Genomic DNA, 25,675 nt, shown 5'->3' with positions numbered 1-25,675 from the left:
ATTCATCACTGAGAAGCACGCGTCTATGTGTTGCATTACAGTGGTGGGAGACAGGCAGGCTTTATAAACCGGTAGATTCCATTTAACAGTGAACCGGTGTGTTTCCATCATCATCGGGCTCCACTCAGGTGACGACCACACGCATGAACTTCATGACGTAAAGTGTGAAAATTTGCACATACAGGCGACACATTGAAAGTTGGCCAAAGGACAGGCGCGGGGACGCCTCGTAAAGCGGCAGGGTTAAGTTCAAACTTGAGCAAAGATCGGGTGCAGATGCTGCACTTCGACTCACCTTGAGCGGCCGTTCCTCGGGTGCTGAATACACTTGCTATCAAAGTGGCCACATACCAAATCATAGTACTATTGCCGACCAGAAATAAACCTCATCATATCTCAAAGTGCCCCTTTCGGTGAGTCTGTCATCGCCGAGTGCCCCGAGACAAACTGAAGCCGGCCGGTATCCTTGTTTTTTTTTTCTTTTTTCTTTTTCCTTTTTCTCTGTTGTTAACCGAGCCCTGGACACTTTTCCATCGGCGCTTTCCCCTCTCTCTTCCCCTCTCCTCCGCTCTCCTCTCGCATCCTGAGACGGTTCACCTGCGCCAATGGGACGAGAGCAGACGGCGCCGTGAAACCAAGCCCGAGCCTTTAGATAACCGCGGCCCCGCCCCCGCGCTCCTCTCATTGGCCGGCGTGGGAGGGCTGCGGCTCCTGATTGGCTACCCGGCCTGTATCTTTTCTCATCGGAGTGGTGCGTTCCCGGAACACGGCGATACTCGGAGGTCTCACACCCCTCTGGTCGATGATGCGACTCTAAGAGCTTTCCAAGGGAGTCAAACTCTTTTTATTCCAGGGGCAACACACACGGCCAAGTTTTTTTTTATCTCAAAGGGGACGGACCAGTAACACAACAGCGCATTAACCTATAAATACCGACAACGTCAAATGTTTCCCTTTTTTTCGTGCAAAGAAGTACAAGTGTGCTCTGAAAAGCAAACATTTCTTAAGAAAAAGAAGAGCAATTTCTGTATAGCCTATTTCTAGGTCTTAGTGTTGTGTTATGTGCACAACTCTAACTAAATCTATGTGAACCTTTGGAATAGCAGTTTTTTTTATTGGAAGAATTGCAGTTAATGATCTCCGTGTGATTTTCTGTAAAATGGCCAGATTTGACCCTATGGCAGACTGCTTTTGGCCCACAGGCCTTATGTTTTACCCCCGTGAGATAGAAAGCAAACACTGCCTTTTTCACCTCAATGGTACGCTGGGTTAATAGCAATAAAGACACATTATATCATTTTAATTGCATCTCTTTTTCTTTACGAAGACCTGGGCAGGTGCACTTTACTAGTTTACTGAACGAATCGTTCAACGAAAATGAGGTAAAATTTGTAGTACTAGTAGCCTAGTACCTGGGATATCTCAAACCATAGCGATTCCTACACAAATGTCTGCTATGGATGGCTGTATTCAACAGGTGGTTACTCAAAAATAACTAAAATCAGACCCCGGTGTCAAGTTAAGACAACAACACCCGTTCTGGTTCACTTGAGGAGATACACAAAGTGCAAAGTGAGAAATAAGGGTTCACGCAGCAACCTGTAAGACGTCAACGTCCTCACCTTGGCGTCTTTAAGAACTTCAATGCACATTCCTATTTTTTTCCAAGGGCCTGAACGCAGCACTAGAGGGAGCCTTTTCATGGTGGGTTGGAGTGTGAAGCCGTAGCGGAGCTGCAGTATCATCCTGCGCAATAAGAGGAGAGGAATCCTCCAGCCCGGCACATCACCACATCACCACATCACCGGCAGCCTCGATTTCAAATGTCCTCTGAAATATAAGTTTGTAAAAAAAAAAAAAATGTCCACTGTGTGCTTAGGAAGTCGTGGTGGTCATGTTACTGGGATGCTCCATCATAAATCACATGGCGTGGACAGGACTGTCATTAGAAAACACTGACTAAAGCTCTATAAGGATCAGCATGATTCATCTCTATTAATTGATAGAGTGATTCTGTCAATGACAACTTAAAAAACATCTGACTCAGAGTGCCTGGCTCATAGGGCACACATCACGCCTCAATGCCAAATCACTCCGGGTCTAGAAGAACCCCCACGGCTTCCTCAGGAGGAGGCTCAGGCAACAGCCACCAGCCAACACAGTCTTTCAACTTATTTAAAATGATTTTATTTAGCGTACGCGAATTTTCCAGACGTCCACTGTTCTTCATGTTACGGTATGTCCCATGATTCCCATTTTTCACCTTAGTTGAATTTTCTACTTTAGGTTTTCCGCAGTTTAAGATCTGATGTACAGAATACTTTTATAACCTACGTCTAATCAACAAACAGACAAGTGATCTCACCGTAAGCGTAAAAGTTTTCTTTTTCTGCGGAATAATCAGTTGATTCATTCGAGGCAGACGTTTTTCTGAGAGCTAATCAAGAAATCAAGAGTTACAGAAAGGAACAACAGTTTCCAAGAGAACTATTTATTCTGTCAATCAGCTGAGATTAAAATTATCATTCTAGCCTTGTACACCTATCAGCCACAACATTAAAACCACGACAGGAGAAGTGAATAACACTGACAATGTTTTTAAAATTCTACTGGACCGGGCATTCGTCTGAACGTTAGACCTGTACCACCCGCCTGCACCGGAGCAGGCACCTCCACTCATGACGATCCTTGATGACAGCAGCCATCCCCAGCAGGATGCAGCCAGACACACAACAAACAGTTTAAGAACAACATAAAGAACAACACAAATGCCCCCACTAACAACATCCTGTTTCCAGACTCCACAGGACGCCCTCCGAGGACCCCGTGTCCACCCTCTGATGAGTCACAACTGTTTCGGAGGCACAAGGGAGACCTACGCAATATTGGGAGATATTAGTGGTCATAATGTTATGCCTGATCGGCGGACCTTTGTATGATGTCAATCCAAGTGAGTGCAATTTTGATTTTGTTTTTTCGTAACACCCGACGGAGAAATAAACTAGCATTTCGAATCAGACGACCAGGTACAAAGCATCTACTGGTGTCTTCCTCACTCTCTCTGTCCTGGAGCTAAGCATCGCTCCATCAAAGCCTGTGGAACCTCGGTTACTTGTGTCGGCTGAGAGAGTCTTGTGTGCCAAACCCCAGCGTGTCAAACTCTCTGATAGAGACATCACTGCTACAGTTGCAGCTGGAAGCCCTTTTCCTCCTGTAAACTCAGCAGCCATCAGAGCGGCTGAGGCGGTGGGAGTGTGGCCACGTCTCACGGCGATTGGTGTCCCTTAAAAGAGACATGTGAAGTGCAAACAGCGCATGGAAATTTATCTTTCATCGTCTTCCGTGAGCTACTCCGCCATAATGTCCGCCTTTTAACGAGCCGGGCGTAGCCCAGGTGTTGACTGTTACTATAGAAAGAGAGATAATATTGCGACTTGCGTTGTTTGATTTAACAAAATGAAATTCTCTCCGCAACTTGTATCTCCCTGTTCTCGGTGGCACGGGCTTGTCTGAGGGGAATTATTATTTGCTCCGCAGAAAATCATTCGACAGCTATTCTGATAGCCAGTTAATTGTCAAAAGGAAAACTGCTGAAAATGCACGTTCAGTCTTTTCGAATGCAAATATTAGACTTGTTCCTGGTGTTCTGTTACAGTAAACTGAATATATCCCTGGGATTCTGACTATTTGGCTTCGCAGAACGAGGCGTAAATACGATGAATTACCTTCTTAACTTGAAACTTTTTCAACATTTTCTGGCTGTTTACAGACTAATAATCATCCAGTGAAGACTCACATATAACAGACTCAATATTCAAAGGTTTTTGCATTTTTCTATGTTGACAGAATATATCTGAACCTCTGAGCACAGCACTACATTGAACTACTTTATAATAACAATATAAAGACAAGTGCTCACACAAACAAGGCTAATACGTTGTTCTTTAACTAATATAATTATATATATTATACCAGTTCACTCCTAGCAAGGCTAAAAATGCAAATCAAGTATATAGTTTAGGGGGAAAGTGTCATTAATAGGTAATCAGAAAGGTATCTAGACAAGAGCTTAAATGTCTTGTCACTTAAAATGTTAAATTTTAACACTGTTTAATAGCACATTGTGTATGAAAACTGCAAGTGTGTAGTACCCGGCAGAGGTATGGTTTGAATATTTTGTAGAAAAAAGGATTTATACAACTTTCAAGGCTCGGATTAGCTGCAATAGCCGTGGTTAGTTCCCCAGACTTCTGTCACAGCAGACATTACCGTTAACATCGTATTCCATTCAGGTATTATTTTTATTCCCGGTCCGAGGCAGACACTTCAACAAGATGAAACGGTGACATGGTGAAATGGCCCAAAAATGTGTTTGTGAATTCAGCCAGTGCATTCTGGGCATTCATTAGTTTGTTTGCTGTGGAGTAGCATTCACGGCGTGTGGCAGAAGTCTCACTTTTTTGTCAGTGTGTAATACATAAAAACAGAAATAACAAAGAAATTCAGTATTTTCTAGTCTACTGTGTGTTACTGTGGAGGTCAATGAGGAATCTGTAACATACTGGAAGACATGAACTATTAGTCACCAAGATATTTTATAGTCCAAACTGTCAAGCAGGTAACACGAACATCTGATCATAATTACGTCTGAAGATAAGAAAACCATAATATATATCTAAAATAAGACATAATGAACCTCATTAATCTGAGATATTTTATAGTTTACAAGTTAGAAGTTGAACTGCATGCCCCCGTATTAACAGGTAGGATACATTAATATAAAGCTGCTGCCTCAAATACTATTTTTTTTGCATTTTGTAATAAGTGTGGCTGAACAGAATGGTTCAGTCTGTACAAGGTCTGTGTTGTTGTCGACCCTTAACAGTTGTCTGGTATGTTGTTAGTGAGCTTTTCATAAGTCTACACTCACTGGCCGCTTTATTAGGTACACCTGTTTAATTGCTTGTTAACATAAATAGCTAATAAGCTGCAATTCAGTAAATTTAGGCATGTAGAGGTGATCAGGACAACTTCCTGAAGTTCAAAAATGGAGCATGGGGAAGAAAGGGGATTTAAGTGACTTTAAACGTGGTATGGTTGTTGGTGTCAGACGGGCTGGTCTGAGTATTTCAGAAACTGCTGATCTACTGGGATTTTCACGCACAACCATCTCTAGGGTTTACGGAGAATGGTCTGAAAAAGAGAAAATATTCAGTGGGCAGCAGTTGTGTGGACGAAAGTGCCTTGTTGATGAATGGGCAGACTGGATGGAGATGATAGAAAGACAACAGTAACTCAAATAACCACTCGTTACAGCCAAGGAATGCAGGATACCATCTCTGAACGCACAACACTTCCAACCCAAGAAGATGGGCTACAGCAGCAGAAGACCACACCAGGTGCCACTCCTGTCAGCTAAGAACAGGAAACTGAGACTACAGTTCACACAGGCTCAACAAAATTGGACAACAGAAGAATGGAAAAACGTTACCTGGTCTGACAAGTCTTGATTTTAGCTGCGACATTCGGATGGCAGGGTCAGAAATTGCCGTAAACAACATGAAAGCATGGATCCATCCTGCCTTGTTTCAACGGTTCAGACTGGTGGTGGTGGTGTAATGGTGTGGGGGATATTTTCTTTGGACACTTTGAGCCCCTTAGTACAAACTGAGCATGGTTTAAATGTCACAGCCTGAAGGTAAAAGGGGGTCCAACATTTTACTAGCAAGGTGTACCTAATAAAGTGGTAAGTGTATGTGGGACGCACAGTGAAAAAATTCGCTTCAAAAACATGCCCAGGTGACAACATGCCACGAGCACTCTGGCATTAGGTCTATGTACCACGGATTGAACCACTAATCCTCTGATTTGCAGACAACCTGATCTACTTACTGAGTCACAGCCCAGTATGGTTATCCAGATTGGAGGACTCGTTGTTTACCATATATCTCCCTTTTCTGCTCTTTGCAAATCAGTGATTATCATAACATACAAAACTCGCCTCAGGCTCAGATGAGATGTTTGCTTCCCACACGAGTCGCTAAAGACCCCACTTCTGCTAGTTATAGACCTTTGCAGTGGGGACGGTCATTTCGGACACTGCCAGATAATCCTACCTGCTTAGAAAAGGAAAACAACTAGATTAGATTACATTTAACTTCATTGTGATTACATGTGTTTACGCATCTAGCTTCTAATCGGAACTGCAGAAGCAGTTAAGTGCTGAGTATATGGATATGTACAGATATACATATGGACTTAAATTAAATGAAAACAGACAGGGTTTGGACACAACGACTACTGGTAGTTGGATATATAGAAAAGATGATTTTACATTCAGTGCTAGGGTAGTAGAGTAGGAGGACACTACAATGACCTACAAACCCTAGAATGCAAAAGAAATACTGTAAAAGAAGCGAATGAATTTAGGTTGGACTCAGGCCAGGATGGTCTACAAAGAGATATGACAGCAGGTGTAAGCTTTGCATCAAGCTTGAGTTAGAAAGTGGTTCTGGTATTGGTTATGACAGAAGAGCCCTGGACGTGATGCTTTTTTTTTTTTTTTTTTTTTTTTTGCTGCTTCTTAAGCTAGAAAGCAGGTGCATCAAAGAATTTTTGCTGAGAGTGAAGAGCGAAGGCAGGTTTGTACAGGAAAGGATGCCAACTCACCAGGAGAAGGAGGTTACCTGGTTACCGTTTCATAAAACACATCTAGTAATGGATAAGTATCAGATGACTACACAAATACTTATTTGCTTATAATCAGCAAATAATTTTTCAGTTTCCAAGTTTTCAAATATCTGCACATTTGAATGACATTACAGAAATCTAAAAATGTGTGAATGCCGATCTAAAGACAGCCTGATAGGGAAACACTGGGTGCAATGAAACAGTGCTTAAAGTACCATTTTCCTACTGTAATCATTAATGTTGCTGGGCTCTCTGTGTTCTCAGACATTGGGCTAAGAGGTAACCTACCATATGTAGTGGTAAAAGCTCACTGGTACATTATTTCCTCACGAGGAAAGGGCACTCTTAATGCACGTTCAGACAAAAAGTGAAGAGAACTGTCATCAACCTATATGACCGCTGATCCATTTCTGTTTACTTGCCTCAGACAGCTAAATGTTTTAAGCTAGCAAGCAGCGGATGTACCAATGCGTCTGAGAATGTGAACGTCTGAGATCAGTTCGACTTTTGACTCAACTTTCTTTCTGTCCTCCATCTTTTCATCAGCCGCTCTTCTGTGTGAGTTCAAAGAACGGAGGCCTCGGAGGTTCATCTTGTCCGGGAAGGCACATGCTTAAAATGAAGAAAAAAGGATAAAGTGTAGAAGAGCAGAATGTGTTCCAGTGTATGCACATCACTCTCAACAAATCTCTTAAACAGTATGTTAGTACAATGGCCACAGCGCAAAACAAATCGTTGTACATGTTGACAGAATCAGTGCGTTCACACGATTTTGATTCTGTGCTTATGCAACTTCCTTGCAACAGTTGGAGCATTCCTAAATGCGGCGCATGACATCATTCCATCCAGGTAAGACCTTGCTGATCCCTAGAAACCAAATGCACAAAATCTCCCCTGGGGGGGGCACGAAACCAGTCTGTCTAGAAGGTTACCATAGGCAGGGCCCACCCTACTGAGACCGAGGAGCAGCAACAGAGAGAGAGTGCCTTGGCATTGGGGAGCCTTGATTGTGGCGCTGGCGGATGTTTTTGTGTTCTCCTGAGGCACTAGAGAGCGGAGACGCACGGAGGAAAATTGTGGAGAGGCGGCGTTACGTTACGGGAACACAAGCAACAGAGCACGGGGAGGTTGTGAAGACGGGGATAATGAAACTGGATGATGCTTGGAAAATTCCCAACAGTACAGTCTGGTACATTGGTCAGTTCAGCATTTTCCTAAGTGTTGTGTTTTAATATTTTTGCTTCACACCGCTGATAATGAGCACACCGTATTGACTTCACCGTCAAAATCAATAACCCGCACCTGGGACTAAAAACAATTGTTCTGATTACATCCTGGCACGATATTGAGCTTTCCAAACTAATCGAAAAGATCCCGACCAATTTAGTACAGCACTGGAAGGCTGAGCAAGGCACATTACTGGTTCAACTACACTATCATTTAGGACAGTCTTCAGAATCCAGTCATGATTCGTTTTTTCTTCTAATTTTCATGAAGGCAGACATCAGATTTTTTTTCAGTACCACTTAACAATACCTGCACACAATGAAGCAATTGTAACTACATTTTAAACCCATTTTTTCAGCTTGGCCGTAGCACATGACTCAGACGGGGTGGGAATTTGGGTGAACAGGATCAATTAGGGTTGTCTAGTGGCCTCCATCCCTTTCCGTCTTTCTCTCACAAATACACATTCTGTCTCTTAACACAACCTTTCCAAAAAAAAAAAAAAAAACCCAAGAGAACGGACGGTCCAGCTGGCATGCAGCCACGGCCGGGCTAGTTCCCCCTTCATACCACCACCACGGGGAGTGAACCAAAAACACATATCCAGGTCACCACGCTACTGTGGATGTGAAAGAAGCACGCAGGCTCATTTACTCTCAGATTAATTCTCATTCACAAAATGAGACTTCAGTTTATGTTTTCATTTGTGATGTTCAGAATTTTAAATGGTTTGTGACTTGTAATAACAGTGTGAAGGGTGGTACACAGTCCACAGCTGATTCCACTCCTTCAGATCTATGTGGTGGCACATAATTAAGTGTAGTAAATTTAGTGTAGTATGCAAACTGAGCAGCATGATGTAAAGAGATTTTTTTTTTTTTTTTTATGATGAATGTATCAGTGAAAATACTGGTACAAGGCAACCGTCTCAAAGCAACCCGAGGCAGTTTAACAAGCAAAGGCATAATAATAAGATGAGACTACTGGGAATATCGTAATTTTCCATAAGAAATTCCGTTTCTGAAACCGCGCTCTCGAAAAGAGAAAAATAGCAAAATGGGCGGGAGAAATCAACACAACATTAAGTGCAACAACAGGGGGTGTTTGTGCTTGTGCAAAACGGCAGGGGAATAAGATGGGGGGGAGGGATGCTGTGTAAGTTAGAAAACAATCTATAAACACTAAAAAAAAAAAAAGGAGAGGAATGGTAAATGTTGCTAATGCTGACATGCACAGCTCAGATCTGGTATTAACATGTGACCTGGGGAACCTGTAGCCACATTGCTGTCGCAGTTTCAACACACAATGCACACAATTGGCCACATTGACAGACCGTGTTGCGTTAGCAGAGATTTGATTTTCACTTATTCAGAGAAAATGCACTGTTTGAATGATGTGAAAAGACACAAAGCTGCATGTGTTTTGCCTGTTCAGGAGTAACGACAGTCTAAACAAGAATAAATTAACAAATCAAATTATTAAATACGCCCAGCAGCATGCGTTTAATTAACTATGTGTTCAGGCTGATTTATTGTAAGTGCCATGTGGTGTTCAGTTGCTATATTTCCTCAACAATCACAGGCTGCTTCACTGCTTCAAACAGCACAGCAGTGATATTACTGTGTTGAAGTTCCAGTCTATGATATGATTAAGTCAGCGTGAAGATAAATATATAAATAATAATGTGTCATCAGTTCAAATATCAACACTTAATCGAGGGAATGACTGAATTCACCTTCAGAGCGTGTTGAGGAAGGACTGGGCAGTGGACAAAATAAGAGGGAACAAAGCCTCTAATCAAAGAGCCCACTTAGTTGCCAAGAATAAATGGGCCAGTAGTTCTGACCTAGTTTGGTATGCCAAGGCAAAGGAGAGAGGGAGAGACATAAAGTCATCCTCTGACCAGTAGCAATCACGGCCTGATCACTAAAGCGATCTCTGATCTTTACATTGTTTCTCATTCCTCTTTAAAGAGATCACTGATACCTGGTGTGCTCTCCAGAGGTATACGTCAGCCTTAACCCAAATGTACATAGTAATACACACGTCACCTGTTGATATGCTACATTTAAATGAATGAATGTTTTTGAATGAAGAGTGTTCACAATTTTGAGCAATTCTGATATTGTGAAAACTTCCAGAAAGAAAAGGACGGAAGCCGCATGAGTTGAGCAACCCAGAGGATAAAGAGCTGGGAGACATTCACAATGCTGAGGAACTCCAGCGTGGACATGACCATGGGTGAGACAGGTGAGGTTCACTGTCCAGTTTCAGCTGCAGAAGCAATGTGTGCAGATGCAGTGTCATGGCTAAAGAATACGGTTGTAAGGCAGAAGCCAAATGTTTTATCCACTGTTCATATTATATGTAAATAGAATTTTTCTTATTTTACTTTTTTCTTATGTCTATGCTTTGTTCATATATGTTTATATGCGGGGAACAACACATGATCCTAAATCTTGATCTTGAAATGTCACCTAGATAGACTGATTCTGTAGCATCAAGAACTTTGACAAGGTGCTCTCAAGACTGAATAGTGTACACAAGGACTAAACCAATGAAAAGGTAGCCAGGTCTTTTCTAGCTTAAGCAGCATTCAGGTGGTGAGATGTCGTCCTCACTATTTTGGGGAGAACCTGATTGGGTATCCGTCAAGGATAGTGGGATTGTTGGGTTTGTGGTAACTGCACAGCACTGAACATAGGGCAAATAATTGGTTGGAACATTAATGAGTGCTCGCCAAGAACTCAGAATTAAAATGGAAATACAACTAAGAATGGATTTGTGCCCAATTGGACTTGGGCAGTAGAAGCATTGTAGCAACAGTATTCTTGCCTAGCTAAGAATAGCCACCTTGACCAAAGCAAAACATCAGTGCCGGTGGTGTTGCCCAAAGCAGCCATTGCGAAAGAGAGGAAAAAGAAACTGGACTCTTCGGGGAAAGTTAGCATTCTGTCCATGAGTTCAGAGGGCCTGATGGTGCAGAGACCTTGTGGAGGGAAGAAATGGGCAGCCTGCTCAGCGTCATTAAGTTAAAAAGTTTTTGACAGATGAGCCTTGAGGGTCTGGTATTTATCCTGCTGCTGCTGATTTTTGATGAGGCTCCCCACTTAAGATGCTGTTTCTCCTAAGGGCAGCCACCACATAATAGCATTTTGTGTCATTTGCAGTGATATGAGCTTTTGCCTTTGCTACCCGAGCTGAGGCTGAAAACTCCTGCCTGTGGGAAACTATCAGTCGAAATATCCTTGAAGAGCTGTCTCTGGGCACAAAACATAGGGTCACCAGTCTTTAACTGTATATAAAAAAAACCCGGGGGTTATTTTAATTGCCCAGACTTGTGGGTGACTGTATCAGCACAGCAACAACACAGCTTATAACTATTTTACAGCAGTAAAACCCTCTTAAATAAACCCTGTCCCACCAGCACTGACAGGTGTAACATAACAGATCATGCACCAAACCACCAATTATTTTCTTATTTCTTACATTATTTGTGGAAGTGACATAATCACCAAGAGGATATTGGTTTTGTGGCTAAAAAAACAAAAAAAAAAACAAAAAAAAAAACCACTTATAAACTCAGGTGACTGGTGATTATAAATTAGTACAGCATGATGTGTATTTGACATAGAAACAGATCCTGCTGACTAGTGTTTTCTCTGAATCCATGTATTTTCTATGGGGATGTGACTTGTCTGATTGATATGTCACATGAAGGTAAAGTTAGCTTTATATTACATTAAGTTAGCTTAGCTTAGTTTAGGCTAATTTCGGTTAGGGTGAATAGTTTAAATTAGGTAATGTCAGGTCAAGTCAGGTTAGGTTAGGTCTTACTGATCATATCTGGGACTAATGCAGATCTACTCACTCAAATCATATTTAATGAAATCAGTGCAGGAAGGTAAGATTAGGGTTAGATGGGAATGGGACAGTTTAAATATGGCTTGAGAAACTTGAGTGTAAAGCATGAGAATATGTAAATTAGTTGCTTCACTACACTGTAATAAATGAACTATATTTCTTGCTGAATAATGTTTTCCCATTTAATAAAGCGTTTGTATAAATCATTACAATATCAAGGACATTTGTGTACCGGGTCGAGTTGTGCTCTTTTATTCACAACTCCATTTAGTCTCTGTCTCTGCCAGGCCCAGGCAGAGGCTGGCGTATTTAATAATTACTGCTTTTCTTCTAAATTGTTTATATGGAGTTTTTTTAATAAGGACTTTTTCGAGGAAACCTTCATAGAGTTCACAGGTTAAAATTGGCTGTTTTGCTTATAGGTCTAATACGACGTCCTACAGCTAAAAGTCTGAGGAAATAAATCAGCAAAGAATGTAAGGCTGATGTTCTTCATGTTTATAGGATAATAATATAGTCTGAGTCTTCCATGTCATGGCAACTGGACTCGTAGAGTTTCTTGAAGACGTTTTATCCAAGTAGTGTCTTCAGGTCTACAATACCGATGGGGAATTGGGGTTTAAATAGGAATATCCAGATGATTGAGAACCTTTAAATTCATATTAGCACACACTAGTGTCAAACTGTATCCTCCAACTACAGGTAAGTGTCTTTAACAGACTCTAGTCATGCAGGTTTCTGATGGGCAAAACCCCAACTCCCCATATTTCAGTTACTATAAAGTCCTAAAGAGTGGGATTAGTTTTACCTGAGTATATTTTTGATACTATTTATCCCAAGAAATTGGGATGAAATTGCTAACGACCTGGTGCTATTTAAATCAGCTATATCTTCGCCGATGAACACGTTATTGGCTGATTTAATGATTTCATCCTATAATTGGGTGAATAGTTCAGCGACATCTCGACTTTGTTCCCCAACATCTGTCCTAACTTAGAATTATAGCACATCCTTTGCAATTCTTAAGAGACAAGAGGCAGAAAAAAGCAGCAAATAATAATAAAGAAAAAGTAAAAAGTCACCCCCAAATCACAGAGATGTCGATTTGCACCGGATAAGTATTATCAGAGGACCTCTGTGTTACAAGGTAGGTAATTTGCAGTGTAATTTTCACTTTGCAAATCTTAGACATGGACAATTCGCACTGGATTAAGATCACAGATGACTTCTGTAATTATTACAAATTATAGAAGGTCCCCTGGTAAAACTAGTCCTGTGTGAATAGCACTTAGGTAGAGATTTATAATTATATATTTTACTTTAGTGCTTTATTATGTAATCATATAATAGTGTCCTCATAATGCCACACTTTATACAGGTGTGTTCATCAACTGAAATCTGTGCAGAAAAGCCTGACATAGACAGATGTTTTTATAAGCGGGTGGTACCCAGAGTGTTTCTCCACTGAGCCCGACTTTAATCGTAATGCAATACTTATGCAATAAAACACTACTTTGATGGCAGATTATCCCATCTGAAATTAATGACACTGACACTGGAGAGCAATACAGTCAAACCATGAAGTGTCATCCTAGAGTAAGAGCCGCTCTGGTCCTCCACAGGGACGGCCGGCTGCCCACACTGATTCTTACACGGTGTAATAAACCTGCAGCAGCCATTCATTAGTTTGCATTCTCCGGGATTGCCTAATTCCATCGCTGCTGGCCTCCCTAGGAGGGCTGCTGAGAATATTTAGAACTTCTGAAAGAACCAAAGGCTTTTTTTAGCGAGCCACAAACATGGTTGACATTTTGTGTCCTGCAATCAGAACAGAAGAAGAAGACACTAATCTTCTTAATTGGAATCTTCTGATCGGGACCTCCCAAGGCACCAGGACAAGACTTTTAGAGTAGAAGAGAAGTCTTTGTGCCACCAACTGGAGTTCAGTTCAGATGCGATAAGGTGCTGTAATAAGAGATCCAATAATCACATGCATGGTGGAGTGACAACCACCTGACTTTACCGTGACTTTAAAATTTCCAGGTCTGCTTTGGGGCATAGCCTATATGAGAGCAGAGCCTCTTTTCCCTCTGACTTCAGTCACCTCCACATTAAAGGATAGGTTATTTGAGTTTAGATGTTTACTTTCTTAGCAGTAATCATTGTTCCTCATCATAATGAGTGCTAACAGATCACCATGACAACGCAATAGTTTCTCTGATTTATTTATATGCTATACATACACTGTATGTGAAAGTGAAAGTTCTCTCTGAATTATGTTCTAATGCCAATGAAGGAAGTGATTTGCTTTTTAATGGCTTTTTATCGTTGGATTGCACTTGCATTTTGAGTCTTTGAGTCTTGAGTCAGTTACTGAAAACTGTTATATTTTATGCGTAGGGACTAAAGCAGTAATTTCTCTTGTTGTAATCTCTGGCGTCTAATACATCTTCATTGTTCTATTCTTAATAACCATTCGACTCGTTCATACGTCTTTTGACGAGCTGAGATGGTTACTCTGCAAATGTCACAATTGTAAAAAAAAATAAATAAATGAATAACAACTAATGACTGAATAATAGTTACTGAATAGACTGAATTTCCCTTAAGCAAATCACATAACCACTGACCTGCACACTGCTCCATGAAGGGGTTAAATATGGACAACAAATTCCTTCCATGTATAGGTATACGTAGGCCTTTAAGTCTGATTTAAATTTACATGTCGAGGAGCAAGTCTCCACCAAATAAGCAGCGATCATGAGCTGTTACAAATGTATCATGTACACTTTGTATATATATATTTGCAGAAACACACTGGCAACATTTTAAAGCTTTGCAGATGTGTTTACTAAAAGTAGATGTCTCATTAGATTCCTGCATTCGCTAATGTATTGCATTTATTTAAATTATTCCAAACAGACATGGATGCTTACCTGAAATTCTTGTATTGGTTTAAGACTGAAAAGCAGCACTAGAAGAGGTGTTCAGATGTCACTACTTATGTAAATTCTATCATCACACTGTGAAAATGATCCACAGTTCTGAAAATGTTACTCAAGTAAGCAGAATTTTAATGTTGTTGCTTGCTCTGTGGGTTTCAGGCTCTGGGTTCTGTTTAAAATTTAGATTGTTATTGACGCTATTAATAACACAAAACTGAATTTAAATTAATTTAACTGAATTAAACTGAACTGAACTGCATTATAAATATTAAGAATTTGTCAGCAATGGTGCAACAGGCAACTTTACAATTCCTATTTGTCCAAACAACAGTCCAAACATCATTAACTCATTTAAAAAGACAATCTGCAAACTCTGAATTAAGAAGGTGTAACCGTATGTTTTCAGATTACTTTACTACGGACTATTTGAGCTGTAAATACCTAAGCAGATGTAACAGAATAAAATGTAAAAATAATTTAAAGAAAAAAAAATATGAAGTACAATTAGTGCATTCCACTAGTGCTGGACCACAGGTCTTTCTAGCATCTCTAAATCTCACTGAAGAACATTTTAGAACTTACTGTTTTTATTGTTTTATTACGGATCCCCATTAGTCCTCATCGTGGTGAAAACTATTCTTCCTGGGGTCTGAACATAACATGAGTACAGTAACAGGCCCAGGTAAGTCCCCTGGGGGACACCACATTGCATGGTCACCATGTCTGAAATTGAACCGTTAAATTGCACACATTGTTGCCTATTGCATAAATAACTTTTCATTAATTTAATAGCACTGATGTCAAAGTGATACGCTAATAGCATCTAAATTAGTAATTCACAGTCTATGATATCAAATGCTGTACTAAAGTCCAGCCAGTTATCAGTCATTTTGACGGAGCCTTGGGAGAAACTATTTATTTGTCCATGTTGTTTGCACAGTATAGCTGCCTGGTCTTTTAAGGCACAGTGCTCGCACATGTCCTCAGAGTGCTTTAACAATGACAAATTCAGACATACCCCAATGAGTCAGGCTAACTACGAAAAAAGGGTTAAATGGATCTGACCCCCCTTGGGGCCATCGAATGCCGATGAGATGATTAAATCTCGAAAGCTGTTAAGTGGAGTCCAATTGGGTGCAGAGCAGATGTATCAGTTCAGAAAATGCCCATAGTGCACTGCTCAAATGAGATTAATAGTAGTCACAGTAATCATCTGCCTTTGTAAATTTCCCTTTGGAAAAGTTCAAGGATAAGCATGGACAGTATGTGACATCAAAATAAAACAGGAAACAGTCTACATAGGGACCGAGACGGATATAACAGATACCTCAGTTTTCACTTTGTATGTATTTTCTTTTTTTAACACATAGTCAAACACTCAGTTAATGTTATTTCAGAGATTTTTTTTTTTTATTTTTAGACACAAAGCTGGACCGCACACCAGTTTTGCAATGACTCCTACACGAGCTGGACAGGTAGGCACTGTAATAATGGCAAGCAGAAGCAGCTTTGTATATCAATATAGCTCCACACAGAAGAAGTCATTACTTCAACTGCAGAATAATCTTATCAAATCTGATTGAATATCTACATTTAAAAGTGACAAATTCATATTTTAATTGGATGCTAAGTTAACAGGCCTCCCTGTGACAGTCGGTGGTAGCAGGAGGTAAACCACACTCAAAGTCACAACAATACTCACTATGACTTAATACGCTGTGAACATATGGCCCTTGGGCCAGAAGTAGCCTGGCAGAGGGTCTAATCCAGCCCACAACATGAATTTGCATATAGACTGCAATGAAAAGAATTGCTATTCCTAATGTGTCTACTGTTTTGGTAAGAAAAATGGACAGAACACAACACTGAGACCCAAGACTAAAAAGCAGACTGCAGACTGTAACGTGTCCAAATTGAACTTATTTCTTCTTTTTTAAATAAAAAAAAAAGGACAGTTCATTAAAAGTTAACATTCTCTTAATTTACACTTCTTCTTTGCACTAAAATAAACAGAAAAGGTCTGGAGTTGTCGCTACTTCTAAGTTATTATTCTATTATGTGGTCGTGCTGCCTGTACTAGGGGTTGAACGACTTTTTTTTATATTTATATTTATTTTTATTAAAGTCGAGTTTTATGCGCGGAAAGTCGAGCCAATATCGACTAGGTCTGGAACTCTGTTCGTTCCCAACTTGCCAAGATTTGTAACATAATTTGTGCTAAACTAACGTTAATAAACTTGCCGTCGACAGCGTCACTGATATAAACGCAGCACAGAAAATAATGTTTTGCAACAATGAAATCTTTATACTTGCCTTAAATATGTATTGCAGCGTCTCACACAAAGGGAAGCTACAGGATCTTTTCTGCAGGTTCATTGAAGCTTGAACACTGTCGACGGTAGACCACCCCAACACAATAAAACACCTCTTCTCTGCTAGCATTAGCATTAACGGAACACTTCGTGTTTAGTGAACCGCTCCCTCACCTGTCTTCTCGGAGGCGTCCATGTTGTTATTGTCACGTGACCCGCGACCCTTAACACTCACGAGACTTTGATTATTCCAGTCCTCACTACTTGTTAACCTGTAACTCACATCACACTGCGTATACACTCCAAAACATTCCCATCATAAAAAATATCTAATATTAATGAATATTATTCATACATCGCTGTATATTGTAAATGTGTTTGTAAATGAAACAGCTCCAGACATGTTTGTCCTAACAGAAACCTGCTTAAAAAAAATGCTTTTCTGTACACTTACTCGGTGATTCATCACTGTGTAAAATGTTTGATTATGCCACTTCCGATATAAGTGTTGGAGGGAGCGCTCACCAACGCAAACAGGCTAAATTTAAATATCCTGCTAAGTCTTCCATTATCTGGTGCGCTCATCAGTGACTGCTGCCCGATAGTTTGTGTCAGAAACATTGAACGTAAGAACGCCCCAAACATTTTATTTGGACAGGATTTCCTCACATGGCTCATACATTGAAAGAGGCTTTGGTACAAACTGTGTCACTGCCTTTCAAGGAAATGCAAAATCAGATAGTCACATATCTTCTTTTGAAATTTTTTAATGGCACTGGAACAGCATTGTGTTAACTAGTCAAGTTCTCAAAGGGCAGGCTGGCCTTGCGATTAGTCTGCTGACCACCAATCAGAGGGCTCCAACCATTTCTCAGCCCTGACCCTAACAGCCAAGTGGGATTCATTGTCATGGAAAAATGTTGTTTAGAGACCAACAAAATGTAAATTAATTACAGTGCTGTGCTAACTGTGACATGGGTGATTTGTGAAAACATGTGACATGGTTGAATAATTAATATTCATTGCGCCATGCCACATGATGTCACATACTCTGAACTTAGACGTCAATGAATTCATTTTTTTTTTCTTTTTTTTTTTGCTGTTTTTGTTTGTTTGTTAGTTTTTTGTTTTTTTTTTTAACACAGAACACTGACATGTGAAAGGGGATTCAGAGGGGGCACCACAGTGCTCAACAACAGGAAATCTGAGCCTTATGTTGCTGGACTGTTCAAGTAAACCAGAGCACAGGGATACCTACTCACTTACTCATCATTGTTATTATTAATATTTGTCTTTGTCAGATTTCAAGTGTTAAGCTGTGCTCTGTGCAGGTGACTATGGAGGTCCATAATTATGAAGTCCATAAGTATTTTCACATCTACATATTTCTGAGAGGGGCAAATGTCTGAATCATTTGCACCAGGCATTTGACTGATGGTAATGGATTCCTACCTGAGACATAATGCTCCTCTAACATTCCATAATTATACCAGCAAACTCGCTTGAAGCAGAACTACTGCGGTGACTGATCTTGTTTATCGCTACGACAGTAACTTCATGTACACTCCGTATACCCACCAAGAATTTCTGTCATTGTTATGAATGCTGTTCTACTTCAACTTTTATATGCTGCATGTGTGTTTTATTCAGAGTATTTTATGAATTGCTTTGCTTGATTCTGCTGCTCGGTTCTCCTCTCTTCTCTCCTCTGTCTTTTTCTTTTGCCACCTGCTACCGGCCTTAAATATTATATATGGAATGCAGCTGGTGATGTAAAAGGCTGCAGGTGCTAATGTTGAGGCAGTCATTTTGGTTCTACAGTGTTCTGTCTTAAGAAGAGAGAGCCTTGGTTATCCATCCATTTCAGACTGCTCAGTTTAAATAAACTTAAATAAATACTGGCTAATTGTTGTGCTTAACAAATAAACTGAGTAATGTAAAGAGAGATTATTGGCTGAATCTAACATCACATGCCTACTGTGAGATCTTCTGTGAGTAAAATGCTAATATTCACAAATTCAATATTCCCGAGATTCACAAAGATCATGCGTTATCATTAATGATCTTCTTATTCTGTCTGAACAGCATCCGCTCCCATCCTCGACGCGTGACTACTTTTTGCCCTTGAGCACGACAAGTCATGTCCATCTGCCAGCGTTCACTGTGCTCCTAGAGCTTCTGCTTCTCTAGTGTCACTTAGATCACATGTTGTCACTGATGCTAGCATGCAAACTTTGTGGCCCTTGTTTCCCTGAAGCAGATAGGTGGAGAAAGTGTTTTCCACCAAAAACACAATGTACAGCGTACAGACGGAAGTTAAACTGATGCTTGTATGATATCTAATAAAGCAGAAAGGTGCTCAACATCAGTATTACGACGTCTTTACGATGTGGAAACATTGTGTGATCTCATTGCATGTGTGGAGGTGTGTCCAGTGATGACGCGGCTTGTCAGCTCATACAATAGAAGGTACACCAGATGAATGCATGACGAATCGTGGCGCTACAACGTAAACACGCCGAAGCATGTGTCAGCAAAGATGCCTTCAACTCACGTCAGCCATCTGTGCTGCCTCGATGTTCTAAAAATGCAGTCCCACAAGGTTTTCTTCTCTGCCAGGGCCACACTGATCTCCATGTATTGTTTCCAGAGTTTTATTTAAATGAGGTGTAGATTTTAATAGATTTTATCAATTTTGGAGCAGTGTGGCGTGTGTCATGAATGCATTGCGAACACAGTGCATCCCACAGATACTTGTACAGTTTGGGATCTGGTAAATTTGGAGACCAGATCAACATGGATGGTACATGTCTAACTAACATCCGCACGAGTGCCAGGTCCAAAAGTTTCCCTTCAAAACACTGAATTTACAGAGGATGGCCGTATGTTATTTACTTCTCTCGTCGGTTTTAATGTTGTGACATTTGATCCTTTCACGTACTTGTAAAACAAAAATACAGATAAGTGCGGGTTTAAAAGACAAACGTTTGCAAGTGCACGATCATGCAGGCCGCTGAAGTCTAAAATCAAGTAGCGGGATAAATTTAACCGCATGAATATTTACCATGCCACACGTAGCTGGAGTCTGCTTTTAGCTCGGAACGGCAACAAGTTGTCCCACAAACACCACCGAACACGCACACACAACGGGAACAAACGCTCCTTGTCGCGAGGCCTCCTGGTGGCAGCGCTCTTGTGTCACATTCATTTACACACTTGCGCCGCATCCTCTTATCCCACTCTGTTTGAAAGCACGTCTTTGCATATCAATGAGAGACCTGGAAAAAAAAAATGCACAGTCACCCTGGTGCACCAGTCAGTGTGAGAGGTAGAGGTGAGTGAAGAGAGGTGAGAGATGTGCTGCCGGAGACAGAAAGAAAGGGAAGAGGTGCTAAATGCAGTCTGGGGCTTGAGAATGTGTTCGGGCTTTGTGACGAGGCACCGAGCCAAAAGTTGAAATGAATGATGATGATGGGCAACTGTCAAGTGTCCACCTTTAAGTTTTCATGTTTGAGTTGTCGACATCAAAAATAATTATGAGTCATGAGTAATTGCTCTATAGAGATCTGTTTATGCAACTAGTAAAGGGGGAAACTACTAGGATCAGAGTATTAGCCACATTAACCATAATGCCATAATGAGCACAATGGTCTAACTCTAATATGTCCATTTATCTGCTTGCTGTTGTCATATTAGACAAAATCGCCTCACATTTCAGCTGAATATGTTCTCAGAAGGCAGCAGCTTACTTGCAGGGTAGCACAGAGCGCACAGGAGCCAGATGGCAACCACTGGTTAATTGCTAAATAATCTCTCCAAACACAGGATTGTGTTGTGCTAGGTGTAAGTCAGTATTTCCAGACCGCTTGCTGGGAGATCAGAATTTAAGACTCATCTGCGGGGGAAATTTCACAGTGGGGCCTCTACTGTCTTAAAGCAGATTATGGCTGTGACGTTGGACTGCCTGACCCCCTGTCTCTGCATGCATGAGACAGCTTTGATAAAGTGCGGTGGAGTTATTAGGCATATTATTATTTACTATTTACTCTCATGTATTTAACATTTTATTCCCCCCGCGTACCTCCAAAAGCGTTGAGTTGTGCAGTGCAGTGACTCCGCGCAGGGTTTCAGAGCAGTCTGTCAAACAGCCGACAAGGCACTTCTCTCAGATCCACAGATGTCAACTTTATCATTGGTAGAGGAAAGTCATGGCACCACCAAAGTCATTTTGGATTCATCACTTGGCAACCATGATGAATTCCATAAAACCTGTACCCGGTCCAGTTTTTTTTTTTTTTTTAGGTTTGAGCGCATAAAGTCAAAACTCTGACCTGGGCAGATAATTTATTTGTTGACATATCTTCGTATGGTCAAAGGATCAATGCACAGCAGCTATAATAATATTGAATATGGGGGTATTGCACAGCGGGAAATTATTGCACAGGGTGAGTCCAGAGTCCAATAAATATATATGTATAAGAATATGTACAAGAATATGAAAAGAAAGTGCAGTATCAGTATAAATATGGGTTATTGCGGTACTGCTGCTGTTACTTTAGTAGCAGCATCAGATTTTTCAATGGGAGCCGGACGTAATTATTGATTCTTTGTTTCCTTTGTTCTCTTTTTTGTACACAGCTCCTCGCTCCATTTGTTTCCAAGCCTGACGTGAAGGACAAGCACCTGTAGGTTTGCAAAGCACCTGTTATTTGACTTCAGCTGAGGCTTCGCCCCCCCAGGTTGACACCTGGGCTGTACGTCGCACTGTGAAGCACCTCAGGTAAGTAACATTGATTTATCGACGGCCTCCGCTTTCAAAATGTTCCAAATACAAATGTTCCCAGCTGGGCTGCGTCTCGAAGGACACTTCGATGAGTAGCGAGCTGGGTGGGAGAAACACGTCAACCTGACCCACCGCCTCCCAACAGCTGTGACTCAGTACTATGACTGTTCTCCTCCCATCCATTCAGGCCTCGCATTGCACATTGAACCTCTGTTCATTCAGTATTATCCTCGTAAGTGGCTGAGTCAGGGAGGGACTGAGATGAGTTATGCAGTAAATAATGTGGGTGAGTGACGGCTTATGATGCAGGTTCAGAAACTAATCAGATTTTCAAAACATGAAACTAGAATCACTTACCACAGTGTCACGAAGACTTTAATAAAAAGGTAAAGTAATGGAAGTTATCACTATGTATATGCCTGATATTTAAAGATTGTTTTGCTGAGGAGGCTCCATTAAACAGCCACATTGCAACAAAAACGACCTGAAGCTCGAAACTGGCAGAAGCACTGAGTTTGCGGCGGACTACCAGAGGAACGAGCGCCGTCCGTTCTTGGTTGTCATCCAGACGAAGTGTGAGAATGGTCGCAGTGACTTTGATCGAAATCTTAACAGTTTATTCCTGAGTCCAAATGAATTCTTGTGTAAAGCGTGTGGTATATTAATGTCACAAGGGGGGATGAAACTGAGAAACGCCAGCAGGACAGCCAAATCACGAATTGGTGAATTTTGGCCCTTTTAAAAACTGTCCAATGATGCTTTAAAAATGCTACGGCCATCTGCTCCAGTTAAAAGTAATATTTCTCAGTATGGATGTTTCAGAATGACAGAGGGGCCCTCTACCTACCATATGTGTTCTATATTAAATTCGGCCTAGTGCTATTTATAAATATACATTATCATTATAATTCTGCATTCAATATTAAGCTATTCAGATAATACACAGGTTCAAATATTCATTTTTTTTTATTTCTATTTTTTGTTCTAGTGACAAAGTGATCCATTTCGGTCTCAGTAGTTAGCTGATGGGCGCGAGCTACACTGTTAGCTTCACTTCTGCTAATAATGCTGTGTGTGTCAGGGATTTTATGCGGGGACTGAATAGGCTCTCGGACAATTGCGGGGAACCTTACAGCCTGTGTGAAATATATGCGGCCCCATGATTGGCGATAGGGGCGGGGCCTACCTGCCCAATGTGTACAGGAGACTTAGATTGACAGGTCTAGGCTAGTGTGGAGCTCTGTGTGGAGGTGAGCTGTTGAGACAGATGTTGTTTCGTTGAATATGAGTGAAGTGCTGATTGAAAGATAACTTTTCTGCCTCCATTTAAATTTGTGGGGGCAAATGAAAAAAAAATAAATAAATATACATAAATATAATAAATATATAGTCAACCAAAGATTTTGCAACCCCCCTCTGCAGTTCCTCTGCGGACCCTCTATGGTCAACCCCCTGCTGAAGACCTGCTGACAAAAGATGACATGGGCGTGGCAGTCAGGTGACGCGCAACGGAAGGAAAGTTGTCTGACATCTAGTGGGAACATGTGGTATAACAAGAGGCCAGGGCGAAACAAAGGGCTTCAAAATTGAGTGGGAAAATTGAGAAGGAACTGGTAGATGTTGCACTTCATGACGGCTAATACTTAGACTGTTTGATTGTGCCTCCTTATACTCTACCTAAAGCAATGTACACTGATCAAGCATAACATTATGACTTGAGCATCTTGTTGTTCTCCGATGAGCCACAACTGTTTTGGAGGCACAAGGGAGATCTACACAACATTAGGTCATAATGTCATAACGCCTGATCGATGTATACTTGTCACCATTTGTGACAGGATGAAAAAGTGGACTTTAATCCTCACATTGCTTGACCTGAGTAATCCCCAATGAAGAAAAACTATATAGCATTTCACACAAAGCAAAGAAAGACAGAAGGAGGAATCTGGAAACGAACACAACGCACAGACGTGAAGCAAACTTGAGATGTAATCATCTTCTATAGATTCCTCTGCTAACCTATTGTGGGCTGCTGAAGATCAAATCCATTACAGGAAACTGACTTATTTCTGTGGCAACATATATTATCAGCGAGCAGCAAAGCAGCACGTAGCTCGAAGCCTGCACTTGTAAAACCGTGCTTCAGTTGAAAAAAAAAGAAAAATACATAAATGCCGGTACATTTTTCACAGTTTGTCATCAGTGATCAATTTTCTCACGCTGTACCTGAAAAATGAGATAGATGTATGTTTCCCCAAGTATATGATGAAACTATTTCCAAAAATTCTTTGGAAGTGTCCCTTCTCTCCGCTGCAGCAAGGTGAGAGGAGGGACACTGCGCCGAGCACTGGAATGGATTAAAAGTTTCATCTCAAGTGTGAAGGTGATTTTAATGTGGCTGAACTAAGCCATCTGGAAAGTTAAAGATATTTTTTTTAAAAATGAAATAAAAAGCCAGGTTTTCTGGAGAATGAGCAGCACTCAAACACCTGCATGATGCTTGAATGATGGAGAGGACAGCTCCATTCTAAGAAATGTGTTTCAGTTCAGCCCACGTCGCTCACATCAATTATTTAAATGGGAAAATGAAATAATTAGAAGCAGGTTGTATGTAAATGGATTCAGTTTTGATCAAATTAGATTTAAGCTCCGTCTCCAACTGTATCACTTCACAGAATCCCCAGGACATACATCCAGCCTCCATGTTGACTAGAAGCCAGCGTGAAACTTAACATGACTCAGTGGATGATATTTCCATGTGTGGGCTCCGACTATGAATAATCATGACTAACGTTAATGACCTTTCTGGACCAGCCAACACCACGTACTGTATGGCCTGAGCAGACATTGTTCCCTGTGACATCATCTGTTCGACAGTCGCCCACCGACACCTGATGTAAGCAGGCAGTTGCCTTCACTGTTGTCCTCAGAGCATTGTCATCAAGACGTCCCTCGTTCACCCCGTCCTCTGCGTGCCTCAGTGGAGAGAAGTCACACAAGGACACGAATGAGTCACCCACTTTTGAGCCCCCCTCATCTGCTCCTACATGTTGTTGTTATTTTTTTTATTTTTTTTTTTTTGCTCATTTACCTTTTACTGACAGTGTGAGCGAAGGGGTGCTGTTTTTTTTCTGTGTGACTCACTCCTGCTGAAACTCCAGGTTCAGATTCCCACTGAGCCCTTGAGTGAGCGGCAACACAGAGTTGGTGTTTATCACCATGATCCGGGGTTCATTTAAGTTCACAGAATGCAAACTTCAGCTTATTTTTATTTTTTTTTTTGAATGAAATTGACTTTGGCTACATAATGTTACTTACATCGATCAGCCACAACATTAAAACCACTGACAGCAGAAAAGTGAATAACATTGACCATCTTGTGACAATTCAATGGTCTGTTGGGAAACTTTTAGACCTGGCATGTGGATGTTACTTAGACATGTACCATCCACCTAGACCAGACCAAACACCCCCACACCATAGCAATGACAATCCCCAGCAGCCTGACACAGACACGCACAAAAATGGTTTAGGAACAACTAATAAACATGAAGAAAAGCACAAGGTTTTGACCTGGCCCCTAAATTCACTAGATCCCAAACTGATCAAGTATCTGTGGGATACACTGAAACAAGCCTACAGTGGCCCTGAACGTCAATTTTACACAATGACATTTCAGAAAACACAACATTACAGCAAAACACAAAAAATTTACAGAAAACAAGTTACAGAATACAAAATGACATTTCAGAAAAAACAGTGACATTTCAGAAAACACAATGACTTTTCAGAAAACACAACAATGTTACAGATAATGCAATGACATTTCAGAAAACACAACATTACAAAAAAAA

The 25,675-nt window shown here is 40.9% G+C and overlaps 1 protein-coding gene across 1 annotated transcript in view; it reads right to left on the bottom strand.

Moving 5' to 3' along the window:
- The window catches only part of LOC125021688 (protein turtle homolog B-like), a 109,094-nt gene extending 108,328 nt beyond the window's left edge, over positions 1–766 (bottom strand). The window contains exon 1 of the mRNA XM_047607829.1: positions 296–766. Within this exon, the coding sequence (XP_047463785.1) occupies positions 296–359 (64 nt within the window). The 5' untranslated portion in view covers positions 360–766. The remainder of the gene's footprint in view (positions 1–295) is intronic.
- Between the last annotated feature and the right edge of the window lie 24,909 nt (positions 767–25,675).

Source organism: Mugil cephalus, chromosome 15 (genome assembly GCF_022458985.1).
Source record: "Mugil cephalus isolate CIBA_MC_2020 chromosome 15, CIBA_Mcephalus_1.1, whole genome shotgun sequence".
Lineage (NCBI taxonomy): Eukaryota > Metazoa > Chordata > Actinopteri > Mugiliformes > Mugilidae > Mugil > Mugil cephalus.
The sequence above is the reverse complement of the archived record's forward strand: the minus strand, read 5'-3'. Positions and strand labels throughout refer to the sequence as shown.